General features: G+C 35.5%; 3 protein-coding genes across 3 annotated transcripts in view; 1 reads left to right on the top strand and 2 right to left on the bottom strand.

Annotated features, from left to right (window-relative positions):
- LOC142236969 (uncharacterized) overlaps positions 1 to 16,769 on the bottom strand; it is a 242,965-nt gene that overhangs the window by 209,086 nt on the left and 17,110 nt on the right. The window contains exon 2 of the mRNA XM_075308251.1: positions 4,770 to 5,127. The gene's annotated coding sequence lies outside the window, so the exon portion shown is untranslated. The remainder of the gene's footprint in view (positions 1 to 4,769; positions 5,128 to 16,769) is intronic.
- Positions 3,361 to 3,892, bottom strand: LOC142236971 (uncharacterized). Its single transcript, XM_075308253.1, has 2 exons — positions 3,828 to 3,892; positions 3,361 to 3,748 (listed from the first exon to the last, which is right to left on the bottom strand). The coding sequence occupies exons 1-2, from the start codon at positions 3,835 to 3,837 to the stop codon at positions 3,483 to 3,485; spliced, it is 276 nt and encodes a 91-aa protein (XP_075164368.1). The 5' UTR covers positions 3,838 to 3,892; the 3' UTR covers positions 3,361 to 3,482.
- On the top strand, positions 7,924 to 9,010 carry LOC142236970 (uncharacterized). Its single transcript, XM_075308252.1, has 2 exons — positions 7,924 to 8,071; positions 8,145 to 9,010. The coding sequence occupies exons 1-2, from the start codon at positions 8,062 to 8,064 to the stop codon at positions 8,408 to 8,410; spliced, it is 276 nt and encodes a 91-aa protein (XP_075164367.1). The 5' UTR covers positions 7,924 to 8,061; the 3' UTR covers positions 8,411 to 9,010.

Here is a 16,769-nt window from a genome sequence, read left to right as displayed (position 1 = left end):
ATTGTCACTTTCAAACCAACGAGCTTATTTCGCAATTAGTCTTAATTACAATGAAAACTTTGGCCTTAAGTCAATAATATTGCCCACAACAAGACTGAACAGTACTCTAAAAAGAAAAGCCATTGAAAAACTTCTTTCCAAGTTTTGTTGGGCAAAGAAATCCAATCAGAAAAGGGTTTTCATTCAAGGGGCTAGCAAAAAATTATGAAGCAACGTGTTGCATATAAAGAAGAACTCTTGAGAAAAGTGGCACAAACACTCTGTAATAGTTGGAGTGTGGTTGACAAGTGGAGAAAACTATTTCAGGAGCTTTATATTGTTGTTTGCCTCAAATTCAAATTTCAATAAAAATATTACATTTTTGGATTTTGTTTTTGCAGAAGACACTCTGCGGAATATGTCTGCTTGGAATACTAAATGAATTCTCACGAACTTTCTTTTGGCGGTTAGAGACACTGGTGGTGGCAGATGAGTTGGCGGAAAAATAAAATTTGAATTGTAGATCGTACAGCACAGATATTGACAAAAGTATTGTCATTAATGTTTTTTTGGATAAAGGACGTGCAAAAAACTGTATCATGTGAGCCAATTTCTCCTTTGTATGAAAACTTAATAGAAGTTCACAAAAATTAAAAAAAACGATCATTCTTCCATCGTCTGATTTTTCTTATTAAAAATCAAAAACAGTCTATTACCGATCTCAATTTTACTTTACACATATGTATCAATTAAATATCTTTTGATATTGTATTGGCAAAATCAACACTGTATTGGCAAAATCAACACTGTGAAAACAAGAGAAAAAACGAAACTACCATAAAATCATCAAAATCAGTGGGCATATATTTCATCTGCGAATACGTGGTTACAACACAAGCCGCAATAATGCAAGAAATTGAATTCAAATGAGAATTAAATGAATGGAAACAGAATCGCGAAAAAAATATTTGCTTTCTGTCGAAACCCCAGTGGCTATGTCATGGCGGTTATTATTCCGACTAAACAAACCAACCAGTCTTCTATTTATCCATCTAACGAATCACATCACAAAGCATTCTTTATATCCGTCCATTTCCCAACCCTTGCCCTGATCTGGGCTTTCTTTCTTGTTGTTGCAGAAATGAAAGATTTGTATTTGCCTAATGGTTTTGTTGCTGATGTGGGATTTGAGGTAGCAACACATTGCTTGCTCGCTTAGTTGCTTGCACTTCCCTAACGTGATGTTGTTACAACTTCAGTTGATGCATTTTAATTTGAAAACAAGCCAACCACTTCAAGAATCGATATGGATTCTTCTCCTCGTACAAATATTTGGCTACATGTGCTTCATGTTTGCAGACATGTAAGTTTTCGTTGTAACAAGGATTGTGCGAGTTTTTCCGATTATATGTGAAAGTATTCTGCCACTAGCCACTGCAGGCATATCCAAGGGTGGTGATGGTCCTGCATCATCACCTGCGGCCATTAGGCCTTTGACTATGTATCGGGATAAACGTCCCATGAAATATGCCAAACAATTATTTTGCACTAACCAATTACAAATCCATCCATCTAACTAGTCGTCCAAAACTGACTCAATAGATTTAGAGTTCATATTGGAATATCCAAATAAAGGGTTTTCCCACACATTGACAGTGAATAGTTGACAGTATGTAGAGAACAGAGCACAATTGGAAGAATTTTAAAGGCCTTAGGAAGGCTTAAATAAAAATGCGAAAACTTATCAATTGGGAAATCGATCATGATGGCAAATGGTGTTATAAAAGCGGGATATGATATAAGTAAAACGAGTTTTTTTTGTCCGTCCGTCTAATTTGGCGAATTCGAAAAACATCGGGTCAAACTTAGGTATAGCTCCCATAGGTATCTATTTGCTATCCGATATTAGCGTAATATCCTCATATGACAACTTAAGCCAAAACTCTTCATCCCATTTTTGGTGTTAACCCAAAAGCACTGGAATCTGATTAAAAAGGTTAAAGAGTCACCCCCATAACAGAGCACGTCTGGTGCGGTAGATAGCCGTCAATTAAAGAAATAAGTCTATTACAAGGACCGTCATACATATTGGACGAATGAGAAAAGCTGCTCTCAAACTTTCGATGACATATCTCCCATAAACCATGGCTATCGCCTTCACTGTATCCCTTCGAAGCACTATCCACATAGCAACTTCATTACATATTTATAGGTTGGGTTACGAATAGCAGCAGCCCGCCATGTTGACGGGAACTATTCAGCTTCTCTCCATCCGATTCCATGTTTTAGCTCAATGAAATGTCATCAGATGGAGAGGGGAAAACTACCGCTGAAACGACAATAAACTATTTAGGTCCCTCAGAAGGTCTATAAGAAACTTCTCTTTGATCAACGACGATTTTGGAGAACTTGCATCTATAAAAAGGCCCTCAATATAAGTGCCACCTTGCAATCGCAAGTCGGATGCTTACTGCGGGGACAAGTGCCTGCTGTTATGCCATCATCCTGGGTTGTTGGGTTAGTTCGTTTGCTGGAGAAATGCAATGCTGCTTGGATTTGCATAAACCATTTGGGTGCCTTTGTGACTACAGCAATAACAGCAGCATTAGCAACACTTTTTGCTAACAATGTAGCAACTTTGTTCCACCACCTACCACTCTCATCTATTTCCAGTACCATATTTACCTACAATGGGTCTAACAATGATTGCTTATGCTATTGGTGATGGTGGAGTCTTCAGTGAATATCGTCAACGATACCATCGTCACGGTGATTTTGGCTGATGTTCCAAAAGAACTCCTTGGAGAATTATGCTGCCAGGCACCATCTTTTGACAGTTAAATGATATTGTCTCGATTTGCCGCGTCTGGCCTCATGTGTGATGCGGTTGGTGCGTTTTATTGGATTTTGGCATTGTTGACTAAGCGAAATGAATGCTTCCAGACAAATGGAGTGCAAAGAGCAGTGATCTCCGAGTAGAAATGAATTGCTGGCGGTGCATGCACACATTTCGAAAAGTGCGACAGAATAGCTAGTAATACCTACTTGATTTGGTGGCATACATCAGACACATCGTCATCCTGCCTTATGTAACACACTGCAATTCACTTTTCCCCTCAAATGCAATTTCAGCTCAAGTGTAAGTCAATTGTGCAGGAGGATACAAAGAAATATCCGCATGACTCACAGTCGTTTACTTTAAGCGTCTATAAAACTGAAACGGTTAAATATTCATTTTGGTTGTATGATTTTTATGAGCAATTTCACGTCTCTACAGTTACCATTTTCAGGTGAAGAATGTGTATTTGGAAGGTGTTTGTCTGACATGTAACTTAGCACCTAGTAGAGTACACAGGAAAACCAACTAGAAGAACTAGAGAATTTCGTACTAGTATAGTGAGATTTTAACGGCTCACATTTTATTTCCAAATGTCACAGAGAGTCATCAAACGCCTTTAGGGCGAATCATTTATACAGAAAAAAAATTAGGGTACTTGTCATTATTATGATACACAGGGTGGAGTCCATTTCCACTCCCTGGCTGGTATACAGGCCCGTAAAGCTGAATCATATAAAAACAAAGTTGGACATCGTTTGAATTCAGCTTCAGCACCAGCAGCAGTACATAGCCAATAAGCAGTAGGATCCCAAAAATTACGAAAGGGTTGACCAACGTAAGGCATTATACATTCTGGGCGTCCATTACCATCTGGGTTACATTCATCTCCAAATGCCAAGACACAGAAATAAAGCAGAGCAAAATATAAAACTAAAAAAAAAAAAAAAAACAAAAACGCGGAGATGTGCCTATTATTTTAAGGAGGAGCTGCTCTATCTTTTTTACCTACCCCCTTTCATATCACAACACTTTGCTAATATCCTGAATCATTGAACTTATTGTACTAAAATGTTGATATTTCTCATTGCGCCTTTTATATCAAATTCGTTTCTTATCTATGTTCTATACAATGTAACCGTTCTATTTGAAAATATCGCCCAAAATTCCCATGAAATGTTATCTGGGCTAAACTGGCTAAAATAACACTTAGGTAGCTTGGAACACATAAAATTCCCAAAATTTTTGTTTAGATTTTAATTATGAAAGGTATAGAAAACTATGAAAGTTTAATTAAATGGTGTTTTCATAAATCCAGATAAACTTATTAAACGACGTATATGATTAGTTGTATAACAAGTTGCAGGGAATTCAACGATAAGGAATAATCGAGTGAAGGAATTAAAAAAATAACAGCATTATAAATATAAAAATATTGCCAACCTTCAAAAAACTATTAATTGAATTCCAGGTCAGTGTACACAAACACATGTAAGAACTTGTTAAAGTTGAATGGATCCCAGTATAGGATACCCTAACCCTACCCTAGTATCGCAATCTGCCACCTGACAGCTCTATCGTAAAGATTGGCATTTTTGAGGTTATACGTACTCAGGACGTTTTGACAACCGCAGTTCATCGATGAACTTAATTCAATTCGATGAAACTCCATTTTAAAGGCTTCCTTGCTACAATCCTCAACTTTTTTGGCTCGGACTCAATACTATAGCCTTTACAGGAAAGACAAAATCTTTGGAACTGCGCAAGGTTTGTAATTCTGGCAATTCTGAATCGATAATTTGGTATAAAATTTGGTCTAGCACTAGGTATGCAGCCTTCTATTGAAGGTCTGGTTAACAACGAAGGATTTATGTATCTCAAAGTCTACTGTGGAGTGCTATAGGTTATATGTGCGTAAAATAATCAGAAATATTCAAAGCTTTAGTAGATTTACCTGTCAGATCATTGTAGATATCCTTTGCGAAAAAATCGAAATCACAGAGTCGCAGTTTGGTGAAAGAACTACATCCATTCCATAGGGATCTTCGTATGTATGCAGCGCCTGGGTTCCTGTATGGAATATTTCACCCTATAAATGTTTTGTTTGATAACTTGGAATTTGATGACATAGAATTGAGTTTTGGTGGTCCTCTCTCTTTCTGTAATGGTTTTTGTTATGTCGAAATCCATTTTAATATCCATGCCATAGCAATTATCTTGGCAATTGAATCGAGGACGTGTCTTCATTTCACCATGGCCATATCTGACACTGTCATTTGTTTTTTGAAGAAACCCAAACTGAGGCGAGTGAGCTAAAAAACAAGAAAAAATAACAGAAAATGAAGAAAAGTATGTTTGCATAAAAATTTGTTAAAGATTTTGGTGACATGATATGAGCACCAACTTTATTCCATTGGTACGACCAAAATGTTTCATGCCGAATGCTACAAGTTTGTCCAATGCCGCCCAACCGATATTTGACAGGTAGGGGCATCTTGTCGTGTTTGTTTTTTTTTCGCTTGAGTAAATAATAATTTTTGCAATTCAAATGTGACTTCATCACTAAAATAGATTTCAATTTAAAGATAGGCTTCTTTGTGCCATCAACAAAACATCAGGGACAGATGGTAAGGCAGACCTAAACATAGTAGTCAGTGAGTGTGTTGGGAGTTGTACGATATCCCCTCGACCTCGAGCTTTCCAATTGCAAGGTCCGAAAGGCCCCCCATTAAACGACTCAATTTTGAAAAGGACAATAAATGCTCGTCGAGCCAATAACCATCCACAGAGTAACTCCAATGTCATTTTGCCCAAAATAATTGGCTTTTACTTATCTATTGCCAGGACAAATAAATGCTGTTCGTATATTGGAGTTGTTATCTGTTGTCTATTTATGGAGTTCATTTCCCTGGATTTTTTGATTGCTACAAAAATGTGTATTACATTGCGAATGTAAAGTTCCATTATAGTATCTTTATGTTGCAATCATTTATCGCTAAAATTAGTAAAAAGGTTAGATAGGGTTGTTGTTACGGGCAAGGCTATTTCACCTGGAAAGGGTGTGGGCGTTGCTCAATCACATATCTGCTTTTATAAACAAATAAATTTGGGCAGATTTGAAGGAATGCTTCAAATTTTATGAAATTTTAGAAATAAATAAATTCCACACCTAGGTCAAGGGATATGATAAAACTTCAGCTTTTCTAAGAAAGATTATGAGTATTCTTTTAATTAAAAAGCAATTTTTTTTGATTCAATCACAATTGAGATCCAATTAATTTTTAATTGAACATCACAAAAAATGATAGTACCAATCACCAAAGTCAATAAAAATATTAAATGATCCAATTAAAAAATTATTATTGATTGATTTGATGTTTGTTTTAATAATATAATTGATGATTGAAATTTTCAATTGAATATTTTTGAAAATTCAATTAAAATTTTAATTGGAAATATTATGGTGAAAACTTTTTCTGTGTATGCTTCAATTTTTTATGTATGAAATACATTTGCTGTAAAATATGAACTGAATTTTCTATACACTCACTCCTCAAATGATCACTTCAGATATTAAGGTAAAATCAGTCCATAATAAATGCACTCAAAAAGCGAATACTTCAAATGGACATATTTGAAAAATATTTATTGAAGATATAAATTTCGAATTGCGTGTTCGTAAGGAAAGTCTAAAGTCGGTCGGGGCCGACTATATTATACCCTGCACCACTTTGTAGATCTAAATTTTCGATACCATATCACATCCGTCAAATGTGTTGGGGGCTGTATATAAAGGTTTGTCCCAAATACATACATTTAAATATCACTCGATCTGGACAGAATTTGATAGACTTCAACAAAATCTATAGACTCAAAACTTAAGCCGGCTAATGCACTAGGGTGGAACACAATGTTAGTAAAAAATATGGGAAACATTTAAATCTGAAGCAATTTTAAGGAAACTTCGCAAAAGTTTATATGTACAAATTTTCGACTAAGCAGTGGCGATTTTACAAGGAAAATGTTGGTATTTTGACCATTTTTGTCGAAATCAGAAAAACATATATATGGGAGCTATATCTAAATCTGAACCGATTTCAACCAAATTTGGCACGCATAGCTACAATGCTAATTCTACTCCCTGTGCAAACTTTCAACTAAATCGGATTTAAAAATTGGCCTCTGTGGTCATATGAGTGTAAATCGGGCGAAAGCTATATACGGGAGATATATCTAAATCTGAACCGATTTCAACCAAATCTGGCACGCATAGCTATAATGGTAATTCTACTCCTAGTGCAAAATTTCAACTAAATCGAAGTTAAATATTGGCCTCTTTGGTCATACGAGTGTAAATCGGGCGAAAGCTATATACGGGAGCTATATCTAAATCTGAACCGATTTCAATAAAATTTGGCACACTTGATTACACTACTAATTGTACTCCTAGTACAAAATTTCAACCAAATTGGGGTAAAACACTGGCTGCTGGGACCGTATTAGTCCATATCGGGCGAAAAATATATATGGGAGCTATATCTAAATCTGAACCGATTTCAATAAAATTTGGCACCCTTGACTATAGTACTAATTGTTCTTCTTGTGCAAAATTTTAAGCAAATTAGGGTAAAACTCTGGCTTCTAGGGCCATATAAGTCCATATCGGGCGAAATATATATATTGGAGCTATATCTAAATCTGAAATCAATAGGGTTCTATTCTGAGCCAAAACACATACTTGTGCTAAATTTGAAGTTGATTGGACTAAAACTGCGACCTAGACTTTGATTACAAAAATTTGTTCACGGACAGACGGACATGGCTATATCGACTCAGAAGCCCACCCTGAGCATTTTTGCCAAAGACACCATGTGTTTATCTCGTCTCTTTCTGGGTGTTGCAAACATATGCACTAACTTATAATAACCTGTTCCACAGTGTGGCGCAGGGTATAAAAATGGGTTTTATGAAAAATATGGACAATTGAAATCACCACAAAAGGCTAACGCAACTATGGGTAACTAATTACAGAGAATAGTTCTCCATTTGCAAAATGGTAGGGGCGACTTCTTGAGGCGCAGGGTATAAAATGTCTTAATACCTTCTATATATTATCAAAATGCTTAAACAATATATATTCTCTTTTTGTTAAGAGGCACTTAAAAAATTGTCAGCGGCCAGAGCTATTAAAAGCCCCTTAACTAAACTTCTGCTAGTAGTCGATCTTGAAACCTTAAAGATTTACAATGAAACTCTGTAAGCACAAATCGTAGATTTCTTTTTGTAAGCAAACATAAATTTCTTAATTTCTTTGCATTCTATTCTATAGACATGAGAATATTATTTCTGATAGTTGTGGGTATTTCTATCTGTGATGCTTGTGATCCCAATGGGGATGGTAAACCTCAGTGTTCATTGCTATCCTTTGGAAAAACATATCGTAATTTTTGGGATCCTACTGCATTTTGGATTTGCAATTTTATGGGTAAAGCCGAATTATTGAGATGTCCCATATCAACGCTTTATGATTCTGAATCTAAACGCTGCATACCATCGAGCCAATGGGTTTGGACACCTCCATGTGGGGACAACTAATAAAGTTATTGGTGATAATAAAAATTTACTAGAAGTATCGACTGCTTCATTCCAAAGTACGCTAAGTCTAAAAGGTGAATTTTACAGAAAACAAGTTCAAAGTTTTCTTTTTGAAATTTCTCAAAACCCATATAAAATAGAAATTCCCTTATTTTTGGTCTTAAAATCATATTTATTATAGTTTTTTTTTTATATTTACGATCTCAAAATAGTGATAATATAACATGGCTAAAAATTACTTAGACCACTTTAACCGAATAAAGCCTTTTGACCTTTTTACATTGGACATTTTTTACAACTTTAGTCACAGGCTAAGTGCAATATTAATCATAACTTTTGATAGAAGTGCGGACAATAAATTCGAAATTTTGACAGGATGTAATTCACAAAAATCCGAATAAAACACAACGAACTCCATCAAAACACGCTAAGCCGACTTAGCGTACTCTGGAATGAGGGCATCGATATATAACATATAATATTATTTATGAAATTAATTTTACTCTACCAACAATTACATAATTAAAATATACAAAGATTGATAGTCAATTCTACCTTCTTAAATAGAATTGCAATAAATATTTTGTACCAAAATGTTAAGATATGGTATAGCTCATATACCTATTTCTGACACTCTCCGGTTTCCCGTATTAAATTAGGATATATCATCAGCACCCAACTCTAGATATATAAAAATATGTCACTATAACTATAGATTTTTGAAAGTCGACCGAAAATGGGACGAGAACCGACAATCGGTGTGGGAAGATAAACCGGTCCACCGGTTTTTATGATCACTCTTAACTATAACCCAACTATAAATCGAAATATGTGGTCAGAATAAAATACGTATCATCAAAATTGATTTTAGTGTATTTTAGAAGCGTTTTTTTTTAATTTGTTTTATTTGTAAGGGAAAAAGAGCGTCCCAAATGGTATCGAAATTATTTTTAAACCAAAATTATAAATTTCATTTAAATTTATTTCACAGAAATTTTGTCCTAAATGTATTTTAAATAATCAGTTTTATTAAGTTAATGGTTTTGTAATGGGGGTGTTACTCTTATTGTGTGTACGGACAAATAGGACATTGTAATCTTTAAGTTTTATTTCCTGAGGCTGGAAATTGTTACTCTGTTCACTTTAAATTCAATATTAGTTTTTGTAATTTCAAAAGCAAACATACACAACTCATGCCCCAAATTTTTATATATGGATTGCGTAAGGTGTAGAGGCATTTTTCCAAAAACTAATTAAACTCCCAAAAAAATTATTTGCATTTTACCATCCTACTTGAATGTCAATACTAAAGGAAAGTTCTTTTCAGGTAATTCTTTCAGCTGGGATCATCATTGAGGTCAGAAAACCAACACATTTGCATTTTCTTTCTTTTCAGTTCATATTTGGTTTTCTTTGTTTTGTGAATTAGCTTCAGACCGATTTTAGTTTACTACCATCGAAAGCATAAAAAATTACTTTGGTGGTTACGTTGACATGTGAACATGTTCAATTTTGAAATCTCATCATGTAAATATTTATACATCTCATTGGATCCAAAGTGTCAGAGGCAAGACAACGTCGTCGTCGGCGAGCTGGTGTTTAAGCCATACCATTACCCTGGAAACAAAGGCGATCAGACAGACAATCATAAACACCAGCAACCCCAGCCATGGGGCACCTAAGACTATGGCGAAGAAAATGCGACAACACCATCGAAAAGTGAATAATCATCCAACTATGTGTGATTTCATCCCGGCTATTCATCATTTGTTAAGCTTTTAAAATGAGATCTTCCATAGAACTCCCACGTAGCCACATTCATCGATAATAGTAAGTAGAAGATGTAGTATGCACGAATGGAACGTTAGAGGTGATAAATGGTTAGAGACCATCGAAGGCAAACAATACCATTTGGTACTCACATCACATCATAACAATCCATTTCAACTGTCTCATCCCCTTACCTTGTAAGATTTTTTTTATTTATTAGGAGATGTTGAGAATCCACTGGGAATTACCGGTCACTGCCAGGCATAAAAGATTGCCTCAGTTTATAATTTCTATTCTTGTTCAATGGTCATGGAATTCCTGAAGCCTTCTAATTCCTTGGAACACATGGCCGGAACTGTAAGCACCAATCTCACTGTTCATAGTTTGGTTTTTGGGCCTGTCATAAATTCTTTGGATTTTGGGAGTTTTATAAATTTGCTTTAATATCAAATGGCAGACATATTTTGCAAAGCGTAGAACCAAGCAATAGCAGCCAATACGACATTAGAAATCTAGGTTCTGCCATTTGCAGATATTTAGCGATGCGTCTGCAACCGCTACTCCATCGCCTAAGGAAGATAGCACGAAATTATGAGAAAAGGCAATAGAAATATTTGGGCAATCATCCAAAAATGAGAATGAATTGCATATTTTTGGTTTGTTGTTGCAGATATATTTACTCACAATTATTGGTAACATGTGTGAAAGTCTGGGACGTGAAAGAGCCAATAAACATCATCACATCCAAGTGAACATAAAATATTGCTTATATCAGAAGTGAAATAAATGAAATAGCCTTTTGGTATATGTTCTCGTATAACAGGTAAAAACGGCACTCAGATATCCCGGATCACAATTGGCCCGAAGCTTCTGTGGAAAGCCTTTATAATCTAAGAAACATTAGTTTGCGGATTGTAACATATAATCAGGAAGACATAGCTCTTGTTAGTTTAGAAAATATTCTACGATCCAATTAGGAGTGATAAGCAGCACAGAATTCTGATCTGTGAAGAGTCCGTTGCAAGTTTTAGACATAAAATCTGGGCATACTTCTATATCGGGGCTATATAAAACCCTATGAACCATATTTTGTATTTTGTTTTAAGGAGCTAAGGGAGAGACTTCGAGTTTTGATATATGCGTTATAGCTCAAGAAGTTAAAACGAAAGATAGATTTATATGGAGCTACATCTGGAGATGGTCGATATAATCCGTCCTGCAATTTGACCTATTTGCGAACACTTTCAGGATGGCTGACTTAATTAAAGTACTAGCTGGATGGTTTTATAATTTCTACTTGATCGTTTTTTTTTCAATTATGAACTACAAAATAATTTCGCTAAGAAATGTTTGCTGCTCTTATTTATGTTGGCCACACTCTGCTACAGTCAGAATGAATTTCTTTGCCATTGAGACATACAATTCATGAATGAATGAACATAACACGACATCTTGGCAAGTGTATGCCATATCTCTAAAATGCGTACTCGACTTATGGCTGCATGTTGGCTCCTTCTGCCGATGTTGTTAGCAATACAAGATGCCGTTACCAAATTAAAAAAAAAATAAAAGCACAGAATCCGTTGTAGTGTGACTAAAAATGTGATATTATTACGAAAATTAACGCAAATATAAAAGTGTCTAGGCCATGGTGGCTGTTTTTCGTAGTGGGTTCAAAACAAAAATTTCAAAAGAATGCCAATATGAAAATGTTGGCAGATGAAATTAACACAAGTTTAAGAAATGATATCTAGGGTTTCATAACTATGGACGATATACGCGTAATTGAAACATATACATTTTTTTTGGCAGCTAAGACAACTCACAAATTTTCAAATGCCGGATAAAAAGTCTGGAGTTGGATTGCCCCTCTACAGCCATGGCTTCGCCAATGTTTATGTTGGACCTTTGTAAATTTCCCTTGATTCAGTATGTAAGCAACAATGAGTTTTATACAAATAAAACTATAATTATCTTAAAATTAAATCATTATAATAAATCTAATAGAAGTGAATAAACTTTGAAACTAAAATTCTGTGCTAATATATATTCCTAGAACTCTCTTTCCCTTCTATACCTGCACCCAGGCGAGAAATATGATCACCTACGTGGAACATGTTTCAAGCCGAATGGGATCATGTAACATGTTTGTTGCAATTATGGTATTTTCTCGGGAATTATCAATCTACTTTCGTCAATCATGTATATATTTGGCGAGAGAAAAAAAAAACATTTTTGCGACAAAAATCTTCCATGTTCCCTGTTCAAAAATAACATTTTGCTTCCGAACCAAGATTGAGGTGATCATATTCCTTCTCTGTGTGTGTACATTGCAACACTGGTTGTCCTTTTTCAGTTTCGGTTTGTGTGGAAGCAAAGCAATCCATTCATATCTCTGTTGCATCTTGGTATAGATTGAAATGTAAAAATTTTAACAAGCGGATTCTATGCTATTGTAGACGAAAGTAATAAACAAGTATTTCGTTTTTTTCTTTCATTTTTTTATTTAACACTTCTTTTTTTTATAGCTCCAGCTATGATGATGAGCCATATATTTATGGCGGCCTAAAGTCTTTTGCGTCATTCTTCATGGGGAGGGACTGGAATGAAAGCAGCACTTACATCAGCCGCCACAATATCTCAAGATACAGTCAAATATAAAAGAAGAATTATTCTTGGAATTTGAAGATAGATAGATCGTATTTGTTAAATTCTTGGTATAATAAAAAATGTTGTTCGTTTTTGCCATAATTTTTATTTGTTAATCTATTTTGCCTAATTTTTTTTAACAATGATATTCTAAATTTGTTGTCCTAAGGTTAAAATCTTTGATTGAGTGCAGATAGGTCCATCGAAGCCTCCTTTGTCGGATATATTCATTAGCTGTGATCTCATGGGCATACCAGGGATTTATAAAACAGGTGAGTGGGATGGGGGGGATATGAAGCTACCTTATAATAAATTTTCGGTGTGAGCCAGGCCAATACTCCAACAGACTTATGCACTTCTCTTAACTTTACATTACCAACCACATAGAATTACCACACATATATAGTGGAAAACTTTCCCTTCCATTTAACCTACCACTCAAATATTTAGTTCATTAAAGATTAAACATTGGTGCGGGAGGGGATATATTTCCAAATGATATCATCTAACTCAAATTGTTAAACCCCGGGACCCTTTGCATTCTTCGGATATAATGATGAACGAGTGTATTTCAGGTGGAGCAATACAACATTTCTAGGTACCACTCTCAGGCCTCCTACAAACAAACATAAATGCGTGCCAACATGTGTATCAAAATGTGTAAGTGAGTGAGAGTGTTCTTGTTGTTGCTGTTTGTATTATAGTGTGCTGTAACTCGCTAATACCACGTGTTTACGTATACACTCTGTTAGATCTGTTGCTAGAGATATTGCTAAGGTTGAGCTTCACATCATACTGTGAGGGGGAACTTATATATCTCTTTCTGCCTGTTTATCTGTCTCCGCGCCGTTATGTTATGAGTGACACTGTATGAGGATGAATGTTTACCTTGCATGGAATTGAACAATTCACCAGTAGATAGAATAGGAAACAATGGGAGAGGGGGAAAAAGTGTCAAAGGAGCATAAAATGTATGTTGTGTTACCATTGTTGTTGTCGTTGTATTTAAATGAAATATAGGCCAAAAGCGAAATTTTATTGCTTGTTAACAATGTTCATTCGTGTATTGCTGTGTACACGAATTATAATGTATTTGTAATACGAACAAAACCCACCTCCCCCCACCGCCCTACAAAGGTTCTTATCGTGTATTCTTGTGTTGTTAAGTAAGTCTGGTAGGCCATACAGGTTGGGAGCAGTGTTAGTGATGCTGCGTAATCCCCAACAAAGCCACGAGTTTGTTATCTTCTTTTTTATTTTGTTTTTTGTTTTATTCCCAATTTAAATCATTTCAAGTGTTACGGCTCCATGGCAAAGTTTAAAAACAAAGGTCTTTTGCCCATAAGCATAGAATAAGTCCTTGATTTTTTTTATACGGTTGAGAGTGGTTGTATCAAGTCGAAATAACTCCAAGAAATGGATGAAGTTCCTTGTCAGAGCATCAGTGAATTTGCTCAGTTCAATGGAAATCCTCTGAAGTCTCTCAATAATTGGGAAATTGAAAATATTTTTTATTAATCTTTAACACACATAACCACAGAAACTCATGTACACCTAGACCTCACTTTGCGTCGTATCGCTTTGCATTGTTTCGAAGTTGCATCTCTGCTGAATTAGTACTAGTTTTCACTTTGCGTTGTTAGATTTCCGAAGTTGCGTTGTTATCATTTTTATCTGTCTTCAATCTTTGCATGGTTTGCCATAGAAATTCATAATTCACTTTGCGTCGTGTTTTTTTGGAACGTATCTGCGACGCAAAGCGAGGCCTAGGTGTACACTTTTTTGAGAGTACAACGAAAATATGTTTGCATGCGTGTTCAATATGAATACCAGTGTCCGTGAGCTGAAACGAAATGACAGTGTGCATTAATGAAGGGGCAAAGCCCTTTAAAGCCAGGCGACCGAAAGATTTGGAAGGTTAACTTTTGTAGATTGTCTAGTCGATGGAAGGTCAGTGGTAAATCGAACCAAGAGGCCGATCAGTACAAATAAAGCAAGATATAGCACCAATAGGTCTACTCCAAAAAACATATTTAGACATTTGTTATGTTTTTGGATATATTTTATTAGTCTCATTGATTTTTTAAAGTAATCGCTCCATAGTCACCTTTCAGCATTTATGACATTGATATTGCATTCGTAATGCAACGGAATTGAGGGAAGGCGATAAGATACCGTAACATTCGTATCCATTGCATCTGATGACGACATTTCGATGAAACCACCACTGCCTATTGCTCCATATATGACTTTATTGATATGACAATTAATTGAATTGTTTTTAATTGAAAAAGCACTTCGATTTTATGACTTGACTGAAACAACTCATCATCACTCGTCGCCGTTGTTTTTGTCAAGATAATGGAGGAGCTCTTTTGAAATTTTACACATTCTGTGATGTTGTTATCATTGCTTTGGTTCTGTGTTAATGATTAATTGAAATCGAATCGGAATGTTGTTCGAACAAATTGAGTTTTATGAAGAACATTTGATTGAGACGATTTTTCCTTCCTCTTTATAAATGAAAATATTATCTAACCATATGGAGAATTAAGACCTATTTAGACAAAGCTCGGAGAGATCAATGGGAGATTGTGATATCAGCACATACTAAAAATAGGGAAATAGAAACACAAGACCAACCTTTCAGGATCTGTCCAAACCAAATAGAATTTTTGCGAAATTGTAACACTTTAGGGGAAGACTTTGATATTTTCATGACGATCATATTTTCTGCTGTTTGTTTAAGTGTGACTGATGTTGTTATATTGGCTTTCAAACTGCACGCAGAGAAGGAATATGATCATCTCAAACATGTTTCAAGACCAAAATTTTATTTTTGTATGGTAACCATGTAACATGTTTGTCACTAAAATATTATTTTCTCGTCAAATATAACCTGCTTGCCGAAATCAGGTGCATGCTTTCCGAGAAAATAACACGGTTGCGAAAACCATGTTACATGGTCACCACCCAAAAATAAAATTTTGCTCTTAAAACATGTTTGAGGTGATCATATTCCTTCTCTGGGTGTGTTTTCATCGTGGATATAGATGTTGCGTTGTGGTCGACCCTCCCCAATATACATCCATATCTATACATACATCTCCGGAAAACAGGTTGTTTTATTATTTCCCCATTGCTTATTGCCGCTTTATGTTGTAGATAAACAAACCAAATGTTGTAATTGTTGTTGCACATATAAAAAATGTTCCGTATGTGTTGAACTTTCTGTGTCATGTTCTTGGTTTTTGCTGTCGTCGTAGTTGGTTGCTGTTGGTCTCAACTATGACGCTTGACACATGCCGTCCCCTTTTTTGTGGTGAAGTGTTAAAAATTTTGTTAAGTACCGACCGGGTGACCCGATTGATCCAAACTCCAAAACCTTGAACACTGTTCCCCAGCAACATACGAGCAACTGAAACGACATTTGACCAACAACATCTCACTGAATGCACTACTATGCATGTTTTAACAAGGAGCGGCAAGCAGGGCATGCCATGGCACCGGTAGGGAGTTGTGGCTAGCACACTAAAAAGCCAAGAGTCTACCTAAAATTAAAAGTAAGCCGAGATTATTTGTTGCCATTTTTGTGGCTACTGAAACATCAGAAACTGGCATCACATGTGTGTGAGGGACCATGGTAAAATGACAAAGAACCCAACCTCAAACCCTCTCACCGCAGGAACAAAATTGAACTCTTTTAAATATTTTATTGTGGTCCTTAAAAAAAAAAAAAAAAACAGAAGCAAAACAATAACAAGCCAGTGCCTGGCAAAAACATTCTTCTCTCTTGTGGTTTTCTCGGTTAGTTTTGTATTGAGCATAAATTTAACACTTTTTAATGAGTAAATCCTTAAAACCTGGTCAATGTGGTCATCCAACCAATTGTGCAGATTGTAATTTGCCATAGAGCAATGTTTTATACTCCCTATCATAC

This window comes from Haematobia irritans, chromosome 4 (assembly GCF_050003625.1).
Source record: "Haematobia irritans isolate KBUSLIRL chromosome 4, ASM5000362v1, whole genome shotgun sequence".
In the NCBI taxonomy this organism is placed as follows: Eukaryota; Metazoa; Arthropoda; class Insecta; order Diptera; family Muscidae; genus Haematobia; species Haematobia irritans.
Note: the sequence above shows the minus strand (reverse complement) of the source record. Positions and strands in the feature narration are given on the sequence as shown.